At 39.8% G+C, this 15,791-nt stretch overlaps 1 protein-coding gene across 9 annotated transcripts in view; it reads right to left on the bottom strand.

The window, feature by feature from the left end:
- The window catches only part of USP32 (ubiquitin specific peptidase 32), a 62,217-nt gene that overhangs the window by 12,494 nt on the left and 33,932 nt on the right, over positions 1-15,791 (bottom strand). For 3 of the 9 annotated variants that reach the window (XM_086858960.1, XM_086858963.1, XM_086858961.1), the window contains exons 6-18: positions 15,227-15,358; positions 13,799-13,906; positions 12,915-13,030; positions 12,470-12,532; positions 10,834-10,917; positions 8,485-8,546; positions 8,273-8,375; positions 6,837-6,882; positions 5,423-5,598; positions 4,570-4,710; positions 2,787-2,904; positions 458-612; positions 119-200 (exon numbers count right to left, since the gene is read on the bottom strand). In XM_086858960.1, the coding sequence (XP_086715086.1) occupies positions 119-200; positions 458-612; positions 2,787-2,904; positions 4,570-4,710; positions 5,423-5,598; positions 6,837-6,882; positions 8,273-8,375; positions 8,485-8,546; positions 10,834-10,917; positions 12,470-12,532; positions 12,915-13,030; positions 13,799-13,906; positions 15,227-15,358 (1,386 nt within the window). Of the gene's footprint in view, positions 1-118; positions 201-457; positions 613-2,744; positions 2,905-4,569; positions 4,711-5,422; positions 5,599-6,689; positions 6,883-8,272; positions 8,376-8,484; positions 8,547-10,833; positions 10,918-12,469; positions 12,533-12,914; positions 13,031-13,798; positions 13,907-15,226; positions 15,359-15,791 lie in introns of all 9 variants that reach the window. The other 6 variants (XM_086858957.1, XM_086858959.1, XM_023939368.2 and 3 more) reach the window with 3 other exon arrangements.

Below are 15,791 nucleotides of genomic sequence, written 5' to 3'. Positions count from 1 at the left end.
TCCAAATGTATTTCAAAATACATGCAAACTTTCCTAAATTAGCTTTGCCATCACCTCCCCATAGATTCCCTCTGGAAATCTCTGTTTTTAGAAGTATAGTCAATGATACTTTTTATACCTTCTATTACTAAATGCTGCTCATCTTGGATTTTAAGGTATTCCAGTCTGTGATCTTCATCATCCAGCAAAGTGAGATAGTTCTGCAAGGGAAGAAAAACCACACCACAGAATTAGAGTTCTACATGTACAACCTTCTGAGGATCCTTTCACCTCAAAACATGGAAATTAAAGCACAAAAATCTCTGAAAAATAAACAGCAAGGCTCTCTAACTGTGAAGAATCTTTAGTGCCACACTCATTTTTCTGGGCATGGGTAGCTAATATATTCTGGAAAGGAATAAAACACATAATATAAAAAAAACCCAAATAAAAAAGGAAGGAAAAGGAGCAAGATTACCTCACTGTTGTAGAGCCAGAGGCGCATGTCCTCCTCCTTTATCCGCAACCTCTGGGACAGGTACTCGTGGATCTCTTTGATGGTTTGCATCCGACTGAAGCAGCCAGTGTAAGCCAAGACCCTTTTTAAAGGAGCATTTGGGGAAGGGACATTCCCTGGATTCACAGTGGGAGAAGGGGAAAAGAGAATGGATTCACCCAATAATTATACACTGAATATACTTTCTGCAAAAAGTATTATACACCTGTAGTGCTTGCGTTTATGAGTTAGGTGGAAATCCGGTTGTCACTGAGCCTTTGGGACAACAAATCTGCTGTCACAAAGCAGATAAAATACCTCCCTTCTTAGTAAAACCTATGAGAAAATTGCTTCTCTGAGATTCACATAGGAAATAAAAAAATTCAGTGAAGTTTTACAAGTTTTCACAGTTCTTTCTGTTTCTTGAAGACAGAGTATGAGAGGGAAAGGGAATTTTCAAAATAAAGGACTTCAAAAGTTCACAAGGATTTCTTTTTTGAGAGAATATTGTAAGTAAAATATAAGATTAAAAAAAAAAAACAGTTTGACTATTTTTGGGAGTAGCATGACTTTGCTTCAGCTCTTCTGTGGGGATGAATGCTGATCTATGCACAAGAAATCAGCCTGGCAGCTCAAAATAAACAGAAGTACTCTTAGTAACAAAATTTCTTAAAAACTAAATTCTTCAAATCATTCTGTGAAGACACCTGGGATTTCCACCAAAATTTCTCAACAAGCTCACATTTGCAACAACAAATTAATTGGTCAAAATTAATTAAATTGGTTAAAATTAATTAAAATCCCATCTTTCTAATGGGAGCTCATCTTACAATAAAACGTTTGCACTAGAGATGAGACCAACTTTAAAGAGGTTTTTTTTTTTTTGTTTAAAATTCAGAAGTTCCCCACTCCTTACAAACATGAAAAGCTTATATTATCCAGCCAAACCCAAACTGGACAACTGCAATACTTAAGTAGCCTGTTCACCATTAAAAGACTACAATAAAATGAAACAGAACAACATGAAAAGGTGCAGTATTACATGATCACATGCAATTTGACAAGAGAGTAAATGATACCTTATAAATCAGCAAAGCATCAGTCTGGTTTCAGTGTACCAAGCAAAGTACTCATTTTTTTTAAAAAGAAAACAACATTTTCTGAGATTAGGGATCAGAGGATTAGTTGTAAGATTACAGCAAGAAAGCACATCTGAGAACTCCACAAGATTAATAACAGATTGGACAATCAAATTAGTGCAGTGCAAAGTAATTCCAAATCAAGATCAAATTTGGCACATGAAAAGATTCTGTCCATTGGAATTTGGGCATTTTAGGATGTCCAGACAAAGCAGTTTCCATTGGATGAGGTCAGGCAGGAAAGCTGAATTTGGGCAGAGGCAGTTTGTGCAGCACAACTCGATGGCACAGGCTACACAGAGGCTTGAGATCCTACCAAAGCAATGAAAAACTGAGCATCTGCATCAGAGCTTTACCCACATTCTGACACGAGCAAGGCTGAAGGACTGAATTTTCAGCAGTCAGGTGAGGCCATTTTTGGACGTGTTACTGTGGATGCAAATGTGTGTCCAAATGTGACACAGGGATTCCTTGCAGCCTCTTGTGTGAGGCAAACTGGGAACTGGAGACAAATCCTGCAACACCTCAGCTGAAATGTGAAGCCACAACCTAAAGATTACTCTTGGACAATCTTTTGGTGAGCATTACCACCACAATTACGACAAGTAGATTTTAGCTGGGTGTTTGTATTTAATTGTCTTTTTGAACTACATCAAATAATAGTCTTTATTCCATTCATTTCATTGCTCTCTAAAGAGCATTAAATAATTTTGGGCATCAAAGCCCAGCTTCCCAAGTAACTCAGAAGCAGTTGGCTGAGCATTAATTGAATTTATTGTGCCACTGCACTATCAGAGAAGCACAGAGGCACCTATTCCATGGCTACAGGAATCACTCCCAGAACGGGAATGCCCAGCTCTGGATCTTCTGATCAGCTCAGCTTCTGCAGTGCTCATTTCTCACTCCCAACTCACCCATAACAGTGGCAATCAACTCATTTCCCTGCAAATGCTCCCTGCTGCCTTTTCCTTTCGGGGGGAGCAGGGGGAAGCCCCTGGACGCTCCTGAGAACCGATGGTGCCGCAGGGCAATCGAGCTGGAGCACAAATGCAGAGCAGGAAGCTCCCCCAGCCTGGGCTGGCCTAGAAACTGCACAGGGGGTTGTGGTTCTTGCTGCATTCTTAAGTTACCTCTGGGCAAATGCTGAGGGAACATTCTGAGGCTCATCATACCCATATTGACCCAGACGTTGGACTGCTGGGTGCGCGTGGCCGGCTGCTGCCGCAGGAACAGCAGGTACCGAGGGAACAGCTCCAGCTCTGGCACGTTGGTCTTGCTGTTCTTGATCACCTGCAAAACATGTTTGGAACATTTTAGGGACTCACCTTGCAAGTGTGGGGGAAATAGCTGTAGGAATGGGAGTGATTCAATCATTAAAAACTGATTAAATTATTAAAAAAACCAACTCTTTTATGAGGAGAGAAAAAACCTGAACTTCTCATGGGGTTTTAGGCAAATATCCCCAGGAATGACAATTTCCTGATTCCTAAGCACTTTTTGGAGCTTATTAGCTGCAGGTTGTCAAAAGCAAACACCTTATTTAGTGCAGCATCACTCTCGGCACCACACCATGGAGAGAATATTTTTGTAATTCCTGGAATATGTGTGAATCCACAATGAACCTCATTAATTCCACTCAGTGTATAACACTTCCATGTAAAACTTTCACAGCTGTTGAAAGAACTGACAAATGCAGGATAAGACATTTGGTTTGAACTTTGGGAACCACAGGATTGACTTAAAACCTTCATATTGTACAAACCTGCTTTTGTTGCATTTTGCTGCATTGACAGAAAAAGCTGAAATTACCCCAAAACATATTTTGCAGCGTTTCAGACGCCATTTCTACAAAGATTTTACCACCTAGATCTGCCCAAATATACAACCAGAAATGGAAGGAATGTTCAGTCTTTTTGTGACCACGTGAAGCAGAAGAAAACAGCTCAAGCTGTGAGAAGGAACGTACCACACTGAAGTGCCACAGTATTCAACTTCAGCTACAACAAAAACAATAGTGATGACATTTTCTGAGAAAAAAAAAGCACATTACTTTGTGTATAAAGTGATGTGGCCTTTTCTGGATCATGAAAGGTGTTTGTTTCCATGGAGAATGTGTGGGAGGAGGTAAGAAGCCAGTGATTTTTCCCTGTAAAATAATTGTCTGCACTAGAGCCAACAGACCAAATTGTCAAAAATCATAGAGATGATCCTCTCCCATCTGTGACACTGAATGTTTGTACACCAACCACCAAAAATCTATTGCTACCAGCACAAAAATCCCCTCATAGCCTTTTTTTAAGTGCATCTCTCCTGCAAGAGACTACCTGACAGAGGACATTCCAACCTCTCTGTGGAATAAATACAGTGCAGGGAAATTGGAGAAAAAGTTCCCAAGGTTTCCCAGTGAGCAGACTCCTGCAGCTCCAGCTCCCAGGGGCTCTGAGCAGCCATTCTGACAGAGACAGAGAGGAGCCTTGGCCTGTTCTCTCTCCTGGACTCACCTATTGCCAGCTGCTTTTGAGCTCTTCCCCAAACTCTGCACACTGTGTTTCTGTGATGCTGAAGCTGAAAGAGCAATTATTGCCTTCCCCCTACTTCATGCAATTGTCAGAGAGAAGGAACAGGTTTCCAGAGCTGCAGGTGTTCCACTTTTCATTTTATAGCTTTTTAATTGTATCTCAGTTTTTAAAGATGAGAGTTTTGATGCCAAGCCTTTTAAGCTGACCTCAGGTTTACTTTTGTGTGCTTTAGCAAACACCAGCAGCTGAGCAGCACTTCTGCTCTGCTGCAAACCTCCAGTTAACAGCCACAACTTCCCATCCAGGGCCAGTCTGGAGGCTGCTTTTTTCCACTTTGCTCTTCAAGACACAGGATGAAGTGGGAGATGACTATCAGAGGTTAATTGTGCTGCTAGACAAATCTGGTTGTTAAAAAGTGTCCAAAATCACAACTCACCGGCCTGGGCAAGGACAGGTTTGCTCCATACCAGTGGTAAAGTGCTCTCCAAACTGGTTCTGGCACCATGACATAGTCCTTTCCTTCCACCAGCTGGGGAGATCTCTTTAACCTTCCACCCTCCATAGTTAATGATGCAGCCTTTTTAAAAAAAAACAAAAACGGGTTTTGTCACATCTCAAGTGTGGAAATTAGTACATGGCCACAATGATTTCAGTTCATGAACACAGAATACTCTTTAATTATTAAAAGACTTCTAAGTAACAATTAGCAGCTGCTTTTCACACTGAGAGCCGGTAGTTAAATGTAACAGTAATTAACGTTCAAGTCTCATTATTTACTGTTTCTCTAAAAGCCTGTGCAGTACAAAATTCATGTGTTTTGCTCTTGTGTCACCTACTCCAACAACTCTGAACAGGAAAATCCCTTCTCTGCTCAGCACTGATGCTGCTGCTCTGTGTTTCATGTTCTATTTGCACTCATACTGCAAAAGCTATCAGTTTTGTTTTACTATATTGTTATGCAACAGCAGTAAATTCATATTTAGATGGAAATGCTGAAGTATTTGATTATCAAAGTATTTTACATTTAATACTACAAGCTGTCTTTTCATAAATACCTCTCCAACTGTAAGAATATTTTGAATGTTTCTTGTCTCACAAGACACAAGAATAGCTGGAGAAGCAGAACACGATTTTTCCCTCTTCAAATAAGAGTTAGAAACCTTAATTTTCCTGTATGATAAAGCAATGTTAATTCAGAATTAAGCTGAAAAAAACCAACATAAAAATGTTGTGATAAAAGACAGCTAAAATATGCTTTTCCCCTACTGCCATGCCTTAGCTGCCTTTACCTTCACTGGTTCCTGTGTCACCAGGGGCTGGTTGTCAATAGCTCCTGGTTTCTGGGGGTTCAGCTGGAGCAGAGCACTCCCATTGGAGCCAAGGAAACACTGGTTGTTATTGTCTGAAGTGTTGTGCTGCCTTGCAAAGCTCACCTCAGAGCCTGGCGTGCCAGGGTACAGAGTATCTGAGCACAGAGCAAGAGAAAAAACAGAAATCATTCAGTTCCTGATCCCATAAACCACAAAGGAATGACTTACACTCTTGTATCCTTGTTCTAAAAAATATTAAGTTTGCTGTCCTTCATCCTGCAGTGAAACATGCAACTCTTCCACCTCCAGAGGGATAAATCTATCAGCTCTCAGAAAGGGACTTAGGACTTTATATTTTATATCATGATTACACAAACACAGCACTGAAACAGCCTAACCAGCTTTGCATGAGCAGATGTGGTGAGCATTTAGTTGTAGTCTGGATGCTTGAACATCAAAATCCTAAAAAAACTCAAATACAGAACCAAGATACATCCAATAATGCCTTGTTTTCTTTTTCCTTGAAAAGGTAAATGGTTTTATTCTTACAGAAGCTGCTTTGGTCATGCAGAACTAAATGGAAATTTCAATTAAAATAAAAAAAAAAGAAAGAACCTTTGTCTCTCTGTTTTTTGTTTCCCCCAACCCCTATACTCCAAAAAAAACCAAAAAACAACACAGTAATTTACCTAATTTCAATCAAAGTTAAGATTTTAAAGTATCAGATGCAACCTTCAGCTGCCTTACAAGAAAAAAAATCTCCAGTTCTCACAAGAATTCATTGAAAATCTGGACTAAAATCTCTTCTTTCACAAAGATAGCTCTTAGGATCTGCACAAACTCATTCCAATTTAAATCACATGCCCTGTTAAAACTACAACTGTGCTTTTCCTCATGGTTTTTTGCTGTTTCTTCCCTCTTTTTTACTATCATTGCATGGCAGAATACAGGATTGATCAGCTTAAAATAACTTAATGAGAAAGTGGGGGGAAAATATCCCCTCAGAAAATAAACAATAGGACAAAAAATACTTTGAAAATAATTCTGGAAGTAAATCCCAGCATAACAGATGAATTGCTGTTAAACCAGATTTTGTGTTTAGCCACCACAGACTAAAAAATCCTAAAAAATGTTAAAAATCCTGCAATCCAAGCTGTGTTATCTCTCTGGCTGGAGGGGTCCATGCAGTGTGCAGTTTTCCCAAAAGCTGTTCTGTATTAAACCTCCAAGGAAATAAGATGCTTACTGCTGCTGGTGGACTCTGAGGCTTCTGAGGCAGTGGAAATATTATCTGAAAACTTTTCTTCTGGTGCACTGAAGTCATTAAGACCTCCCATTTTGTCTTCTCCCTGTTCTGGGGTATTGGCTGCAGCAGCTACGAGGGGATTCTTACCTCCACTCAAGACAGATGAAGGCTCTATCACAACTGGGTTTGCATCCTAGAGTTGGGAAGAAATAGGAAAGTTAATGATGAGCCAAGATCAAAGACAGATGAAGGCTCTATCACAACTGGGTTTGCATCCTAGAGTTGGGAAGAAATAGGAAAGTTAATGATGAGCCAAGATCAAAGACATTGCAGTCAAACCTGCCACCAAAAATTCACAGTTCTGTGACCACTTTTGCACATGGCAAGATTTGCTGAAGGAAAAATGCTTTCTACATGTACCAACAAAAAAAAAAAAAACCCAGCAGAAATAAACACCCAAAATTGTTAAAACAATCAAATAAACCATGCTGCACAGAGTCAGAATTCCAAAATTATTTTCCTTACCTAGATATATAAAAATATCTACCTGGTTTTAAACAGCTGTAATTACAGACTGCAAATATTTGAACACTTGAAGTTCGTATGGTTAAATGAGAAAACAAAATACAACAACAAAAACCACATTTTTTCCTCAACCTGCAGCATTTTCACAGAAATTCTGCTGATTTTTGATTTTTGCTTGAGAAGTGCAGTAAGTAATTGCCTTGTGCCTTTATGCAAAAGATTAGGGATGAAATCCTGAGCACATCTGAGCACTCACACCAGGGTAAGGATCAAATTACCTGGCATTTCTGGCATTTAAACCCTCATTTGGCCAATTCATTGTGCACAAAGAATAATGGTCCTTACAAGGTTAGTTAGTGCACACACTGCATTTTTCTGAGTACTTTCAGCTATTTGTTTTTATAAAACAAATCACGTACTTATATGATTACTTATGAGGGTATAAAAACTCTTCTGAGACGTTTATTTCACTTGTTTACCCTGCAAATAATATTTATCTCCAATTAAATATTATTAAATTTATTAGACATTCTGTATTTTGTACAATTCAGTGGTGCTTTAGCCTAAATATTTTAGTTAAAGGGTATTAAAGTGCACCCTGTGTCCATAAAGTTTTAGTAGGACTCCTTTGATTGGGTATTAGACTATTTTTTGTCATTGCCTCTAAAGCAAATTATACCAGTTTCCTCCTTTGTCCAGAACATTCTGAGTGTATTTATGGCCCAAGCCAAAGTGGGCAGCTTTATTATCAAATGGATCAGAAAACGTGAAAGAAATGCTCCTGTGAGCAAGGATTTTATTCAAAAAAATATTCTGAGATGCAGGAATGATGAAAGAGATGAGAATTTAATGAAATTACAGCGCAAAGCTCCCCACATAACAATGATTCAGCAGAACAATTATTTCCCACCAAGAGACAGGAGATGCTCAATTCTGAGCATTATTGGTTCAGCAGCCGTTTTCTCCACTCTGGTTTTTTCATCAACACATTCAGAAAGACAAGAAATCACTTATTAAGTATAGATTATGATTATTATTATTATTATTACTCTACTTACATATTTGACATATTCTTTCCACTGGTGCCACCAGGGCATAGCAATGAGAAACCAGTTGTGCCCTGGCTGGAGGCCATACCTGCTCTCCCTTTCCAACCAGCCTCTGCACAGAGAGAATGGGAATTTTTAGCTCAAGCAGGGAATTTTCATTCTTTTGAAAACACTAAAAAGTGGATCTGAAAGCCATTTAAGGTTCTGAGCAAAGCACACACCTAATGATCTGTCCTTCCTCCTCTGGAGTGGCAGGTCGCAGTCCCAAAACTATGTGACACACCTGGAGAAAGAGAAATTCTTATTAACAGGCAAATGAAAGCAAAAAAAAAAACCAACTCAAATGAGACTTTTCATCATTTCATAATGGAGTAAGATTACTTTAAATTGATAAAACTCTAATAAAAAAGTCTTTTGAGCTGTGAGATTCCCAACTTGTTCCCACTGTTAAGATAAAAGCACCAAGAATGTCAAACGCCCCAAGTCAAATATTAAGGTGAAGAAAAAAGCAGTTTTCATTATTTCCAGGCTGTGGCAGATCACAGGACTGAGGTGGATCAGATGCACAAATTAGGATGTCTGGGTGTGCTGGAGAGAGGGAATGAGGAACTGGGAGAGGGCAGGTGGTTGGAAGAGGGTGAACTAAAAGTTAAAAAGAATTGAAAGTGTTCTAGATGGGATTGAAAGGGAAACAAGCACTGGAGAGGCTGAGGAAGAAGTTCAAAGCAGAGCAACCAACCCAAACCACAGCCAAAACCACTCTGCAGAGTGCAGGCCATTCTCTGGATGTCTGGAGCTGGTTTTATTTTCTTTTTATTTAATTTTGAACTGAACCCAGAAGGAAAAGGCCCCATCTCCTGGCCTGGGTGGGGTTTTATTCCCAGTACAAGCCAGTGTCACATGGCTCCTCTTCCACTCCTTTCCCAGTAAAGCTGGACAGGGAGGGAGGAGAGGAGGGAAGGGCTCCTCGGGAGCCTTCCAGGGAGCAGGGGCAGCTCTCGACCCTCCCAGATGGTTTTGCTGCTCACCCCATGATTTACAGCCTTGTCCTTATGTCTCTTTTGATGCTATCAATTTGTATCTCAGCTGGAGATTTCTAATCGCTGCTAAGATGTCTTATTTAAATTTATATTACAGGGAGAGAGACCATATCACATTTGGAATGAAACAAAGGCCATTAGCCAGGGGGAAGCAACAGATTTTCCAGCACACACAACACAGCTGGGTCTGGTGTTTCTTTTTAAATTTGCGTAGCATTGAGCTAAAATGAGATTCTTCAGATAAACCAACCCCTCTGCAAACAAACCCATTTGTTGACAAGCTTTCCACTCAGAATATTTGGCTCTTCTGTCTGCAGATGAGGCACATGACACCTCAAATAAATGCCCAGATAAATCAGTGGCAGAATCTGCCCTGTGCTTTACATGATAAAGTTATTAAAAAAAATAAAATTAAAATCTAAAATGAAAATATAGCAGCTATACGAGGAGGAAAAAAAAACATTGTAAATGATACTTCCAATGAGGAATGTGCAACACTGGTGATGTGTAATCAGCATTAAGACAGATTTATTATATCTTCATTCATTCTTTGTCAAGATTGCAGGGATATTTGTTAGTTCATCAATATTTAGTTATGAGGGGATATTTGATGCCAGACAGGCCAAAAATAAAGACAGCCCTTCTGGAGAAGGTTGCAACTTCAGCAAACCTGATGTAATTAGGGATAAAATGAATTTGAAGAACTTTCTGGTGTTACCCTTTCCAGCTGTGCTGTAGCTGCTGGCCTCAGGATACTCTCGCTCAGTCACCCTGAGGCTCTTGGGAAAGCATCATTGAAAATTCAATTTATGGAGTAGTCACAGGCCAGTTAGGATTATTATTATTGTTGTTATTATTATTATAATTTAAACTCCAAGTATCAACCTCAAAGCAAAACAGGTAAGGAACAAACTGCAGAGGATGAAAATACTCTTTGAGGTTATTGTCTGCACAAAGCAAGCCAGTGTTAAAATATGGCTTTCAAGGATTTAGAAAAATCCAATTCAAGCTCAATTAAAACCCAATTCAGCACATACTTAATCCTCAGCTTCTGCAAGTGAACAGTGATAGGATATCCCAGCTTTCCAGGACTGCTTCATTAAGGAAGCAATGAGAGGTACCTTAGAGGGCCTTAACAGAAAATGTAAAGGGAAACTGGTTGTAAAATGTAAAGGGAAAGAATTAGAGATTTTTTTTCCTCATTCCCTGGGTTACTTTCTTGGCAAAGATTTGCCACAAAAATCATTTCAAACACAGCCTTTGTCTAATGGAAAATATAATTGCTGATACACTCGAAATTTCATTTTCTGAACAGTGCACCAGGTTCCTCTTGAACAGATGAGGCTTTAGGCATCTCCATGCACTGCAAGGAACAAATCAAAGAGAGAATCATTCTGCCAAGGCAGCCCAGAGCTGCAAAGCCACATCCCCTCCTGTGCACACAAATGCTGATGCTGCACTTCGTGGCCAAGCAGAAAGCTCAGCAGTTAATTACTGTAAATTACAGCCTTAGGTTTCCCCTAAACATACCTGAAAAAGCAGATTTAAAAATTCATTGGCAAGAGCACTCTTCACACTCCATATCTGGTAGTCCTCCAGAGTGAGGTGTCCGAGCTGGAAGGGAGGAGAAGGAAAGGGGAAGGAAAAACCATCAAAACATGAACCTGGTTCTGGCAAAATGCTCACTTTGTCTGCCTCATACAAGTCATGACAAAACCAGGGATTTGATAAAAATTGGCATCTACCACTTTTTCAATAAAATTTGATCTAGTGAAAGAAAAAAAAAATCTAGTTTTAGCATAATACAGGCAACCTAGAGAACTGAACAGCTCTGAGAGAACAGAGGGTGAACAGTGCTCAGTGTGGAACCTCTCCATCACTCACATCCAGTGTCCATCACCTGCACCCACTCACACACCCACCATCCTCCTCTGAGGCTTGGAAAAAACCAGTTTGGGTCACCAAGCCCTTGTGATCTCACCTAACAACACAAATCCCATTAATTCTTCATCACCTGCCAAATCACAGTGCTGTAACACTGACCATGGCAGAGGGATCTCTGATTCAGTGAAGGGATCAATCTGATTTTTTTATCTGGCAATATAATTCAGAACCAATTTTACAGCACTGGCAGTTACTCTGCCCCTCCTTACAGACCATTTTCTCCACAGTTAGCCCAGGTCAAAGCTAACACACAAAAAGAGGTTAAATAATTTATGTAATTACTGCACCATCAGCTCTTTCCAGCACTACACTGATGATGCCACTACAAAAATATTCTGAAGACTGAAATCTTCTTTTTTAACTCTTTGTGGAATCAGGACTGCTGTACACTTGATTATAAACTACCCTTTTTTTCAAGAAGCCAAACAATAAAAACCTCAAAAGATGAAACTGAAAGAAGCCACAATTTCCACAGGTTTGGCAATTAAAGAATTACAATGAAGTATTTGCCCACCGCTTTGTTGGAATACAAGCAGGCAAGACAACTATTCAAACACGTAATTAAGCATTTCTAGACATTCTTTATAGTTTTTCATAAATTATTTATAATTTCCAGACACTCTTCCCAATTAGTGAAGCAAAGGTTGAAATAATGGAAGCAACTTCCACAATATTTTTTGTGGAGATCTCCAAATTTCCTATTTCCAAAGAGAAAGGAGGAGAAGTACAGATAATTACAGATTTACACTCAGCTACATTTAAAGCACAATATAAACTACCCAGACTTTTTGTTGTGTCATGACAGATGTCTCCATAGGAGGATAATGTGTCTTGACACAGCATAAAATATAAGATAAACTTCTGCACTCTCTCTTAAGATCAATTTTAACAGGAAACAAAGAACAGTTTCCCCAGAAGTCAAGCAGCAGATTTAAAACTGGTGTTAGTTATGCACAGCAGAGCCTTGCAAACAGTGCAGGCTTCCAATTAATTTCATCTGGTTATGCATTTTGGTTTTCGCTTCATGTATTAAAATGGCTTATAAAATTCAAACAAGTTCCTTCTTTCACAGAACAACGTGGTAAATTTTAATGGAAAACTGACATTTCTTGAAAAAGAATCTTTTATTGACACATCTGTGCTCTAAAGAAAGCACTTTCTCATAAATAAACTGAAGATACCGGAGTATAAAAATGACAAGGAAAGAACAGCAAATTCCTACCTTTGTGTTATCATGCACATGTAAAATATCTTCCACGATTTCAGACAAACCCATGTCCAACTCCTTCAACAAAAGGATTAGAAATCAGAGTTAAAGTCTCCCAGCAAGATGTGCTCAGAATAAAAATAAAACCGTAGGAGATGCTGGAAGCTCTCAGTAATTCAAACCAAGGGCTCCCAGACAAAAAGCTGTGCTTTTGTACCTGTCTTTATATGAAAGAACACACAATAGAGACAAACCACTGAGCTTTGGGCAGGTCAGGAACACATTCTAATCAAACCTTGTGCTTGGGGCAGGTGACAGCTCTGCAAGGCAAGGGACAGCCACTTGTCCCCATCCCAGGGGAGCCTGCACCCCCTGACCCCCACCCAGACATCATGGACGTTCCTCCTTTGGAAGGATGACTCAGGAAACAGAAGGAAATCAACCCCCAGACAGCACTCACAGGTATTTTGTCTGTCCTGTTGTCTTTCCAGACCTCTAAAAGTGCCACCACCATGTCCTTGAGCTCGGTGCGAGACAAGACCCCATCCCGGTCCACGTCAAACACCTTGAAGCAAACTGAGGGAAAAGGGAATGACTTTGCTGTTAGAACCATTCCACAACTCTTTCTCCTTTATTCCTCACAGCCCCTAAGCCTGCAGAGCCCCCAGCAGCTGATGTAGTGCTGACAGTTCTGACGGGGGGATGCACGTGTGGAGGTGAGGAAACGGAGCAGCTGTGTTTAATAAACTCAGACCCGGATTCCTGCAATCCTCTGCTGTGTTTGCTGAGGGGATGTAGCAGGGAACATATGTGCATCCAGAAATTTCCAGGGAATTACAGCTTGGAAGTTGCAACAATGTGGTTTTGGAGAAGTAGGGAACAAAAAAGTGTTTCAAAACACAGGAACCTTGCAGGGAGCCAGCTGGGAACTGGGCAGTGAAAAGCCACAACATGCTATTTACCACAAGACAATCAAATAGGACATTTGTTTTCTGTTACAGATAATGAGTAGCTAAGTGTTTGCACTTTCTGTATTGAGATACACACTTCTGCCTCAAAATGCAGAACACTGCCAAAATAACTTCTGAAATGTAGTTTTTTCTCAGTTAGATAATTTACATGGAACTACTGATAAGCTGTAAAATACATGGAATTAGGTTTAATTATCCTTTATAAAAGGAAACCTTGATATTTAAAATTCCTCAATTTTTTTTTTAACTTCTAAAGTCGCCTTTCACAGACTTGTTCAGTGGGAAAAGAATCTCAAAAGGTGAAAACAACTAAACCTCATTGTTCAAACTGGAAAACTCCTCCCAAATTAACAGTTAAATTTTGCATACTTACACTTCTGTCTCTCTGCCAAGGGTCCCCTGCAACATGCTGAGAGCCCACAGGAAATTTCTTTAAAATCTATGTGATTGTCTCGGTTTTCATCAAAAGCATTAAACAAACCTGCAAACCACAAAAGCATCTCCTGTTACAGCACCTGAGAGCCACCCAGCACCTCCACGAGGGGTTAATGGGGAACATGGGCAAGGAGAAGTACAAACACTTGTCATTTCTTCTCATTAAGTGTAATAAAGGTAATTAAGCACTACTAAGACCATTTAAAGGTGAATGAGATCTCTCAGGGATGGCTGATCCAGCCAGGGGTGGGGAGGGAATCAAGAATTCTGAACAGCTGCCTGGTCCTCACACCCTCCTTGTAATGACTGATTTGGAGTGGAGCTGAACCAGTGTCGCCAGAAATTCCAACGTGCCTGACAGAAATTCCTATGGAAATCACTGAATTTCACTGCAAATCTGGCCCCAAGTTAAGTGATGTAGCTACCAGCCTTCAAAGCATTTAAGAGTTCAAATCATTCAGCACTTTCTATGCCACAATTTATTTAATTTTTTTAGCAGCACTGACTCTACAGAAGGCAAAGAATGACCAGAAATCACTCACCTTTCCCCACAGCAGCTCTGTAAGTTTTAATCACTAAGAAGACAAAAGACTCAAAAACAAAAGGATGTGGGGATACATCCCTGCAGAACTGGACATAAATTCTGATTTTTTTACCAGTTCAGACAACTTTCCCATTTGTTACTTAGTGCTGCCACTTATCAGTACAGCCAACCTTTTGGTAATAAAAAAATTGTCACTCCAGGACTGCAGACCAGAGCTGGAGCACAAGTGGGATGTCCCTGAATGTCCTCATGTCGTGCAGCAAATGGCAACTGGACAACTGCAACCTCCAGTTCTTACCAGAGTGGCTTCAACTGGACAGACCAGTTTGGTTGTCAGTAGAAATAACAACCTACAAATCTCCTGACTGAGTCTCCTGAAAAAAATCTTCCTTAATTTCCACTGTTAGGGAGGAGTGTTTCATTGGCTGCATGATACTACAGCTGACTTGCACACTGAGTTGGCACTTCATAGATGAAACTCTCATTTGTCAGTTTAAAAATGTTCCATTTTCTCTCATTCAGGGCCAGCAGTTTATTTTGTCTTTACAGAATCTTAAGAAATAAATTAAAGAAACTACAGGGCAACTTCTACATAAAATCTGATGTATCTCCTGCCAACTGATAAGAATGCAACACCTCCTTCAGCATTCCAGATTTCCCAACAAACAGAGGCTTCTCAGGCCTCTTCTCCCATTTTTCAGAACTCAGTGAAGCTATTCTGTCCTTCAAGCATAAAGGGCATTTCAGAACAGACACTTTTAAAGCCATCACAGTTGTAAGTCAGCAGAGCAGCAGAGGTTCCTCACTGATCTCGTTCCATACCTTCACTCAGAGATTGATGGATTGGGGGGGACACTAAGGGGGCAAATGTTTCCAAATCAAAGCGTCCAGTTCTTGACTGAGCTTTTAGCAGCCAGTATCGCTTCTCCAGGTCGATGATGTCGGATTCTTCCACTGCATAATCAACAAAAATAAACCAAAATTACTTTCTTTGTCCACAGAATCTTCTTACCCATTCGCCATCGAGGAGTTCACCATCAGTAACACCATCACAAGTGTGCAGAAACCCAGAGATTAACTTTTCCCATGTCAGAGCCCCTTCATTTTTCACCTGTTTCTTTCTGGTGGTTTGAACAGGCAGATTATATGTGCAGTGTCTTATTTTCCCACGGTATTCAGTATTTAAATCCTCAAAAAAGATGTCAAGTAGCATTAAAAAAAAACAAACAGGTCTTTTATGAAAATTATGTAGTACTTGGTTGCTCTTAAACTCCTATTTGAAATTTTTAGCTTTTTGATACAGTAAGAAGGATAAATTAATAAGGCTAAATTTTAATGTGCCATTTAAAGATTTTAAGTCAGCTCTTTTTTTCCCAAATATACAATA

The sequence above is a fragment of the Cyanistes caeruleus genome, chromosome 21 (genome assembly GCF_971803275.1).
Source record: "Cyanistes caeruleus chromosome 21, bCyaCae1.hap1.1, whole genome shotgun sequence".
Lineage (NCBI taxonomy): Eukaryota > Metazoa > Chordata > Aves > Passeriformes > Paridae > Cyanistes > Cyanistes caeruleus.
The sequence above is the reverse complement of the archived record's forward strand: the minus strand, read 5'-3'. Positions and strand labels throughout refer to the sequence as shown.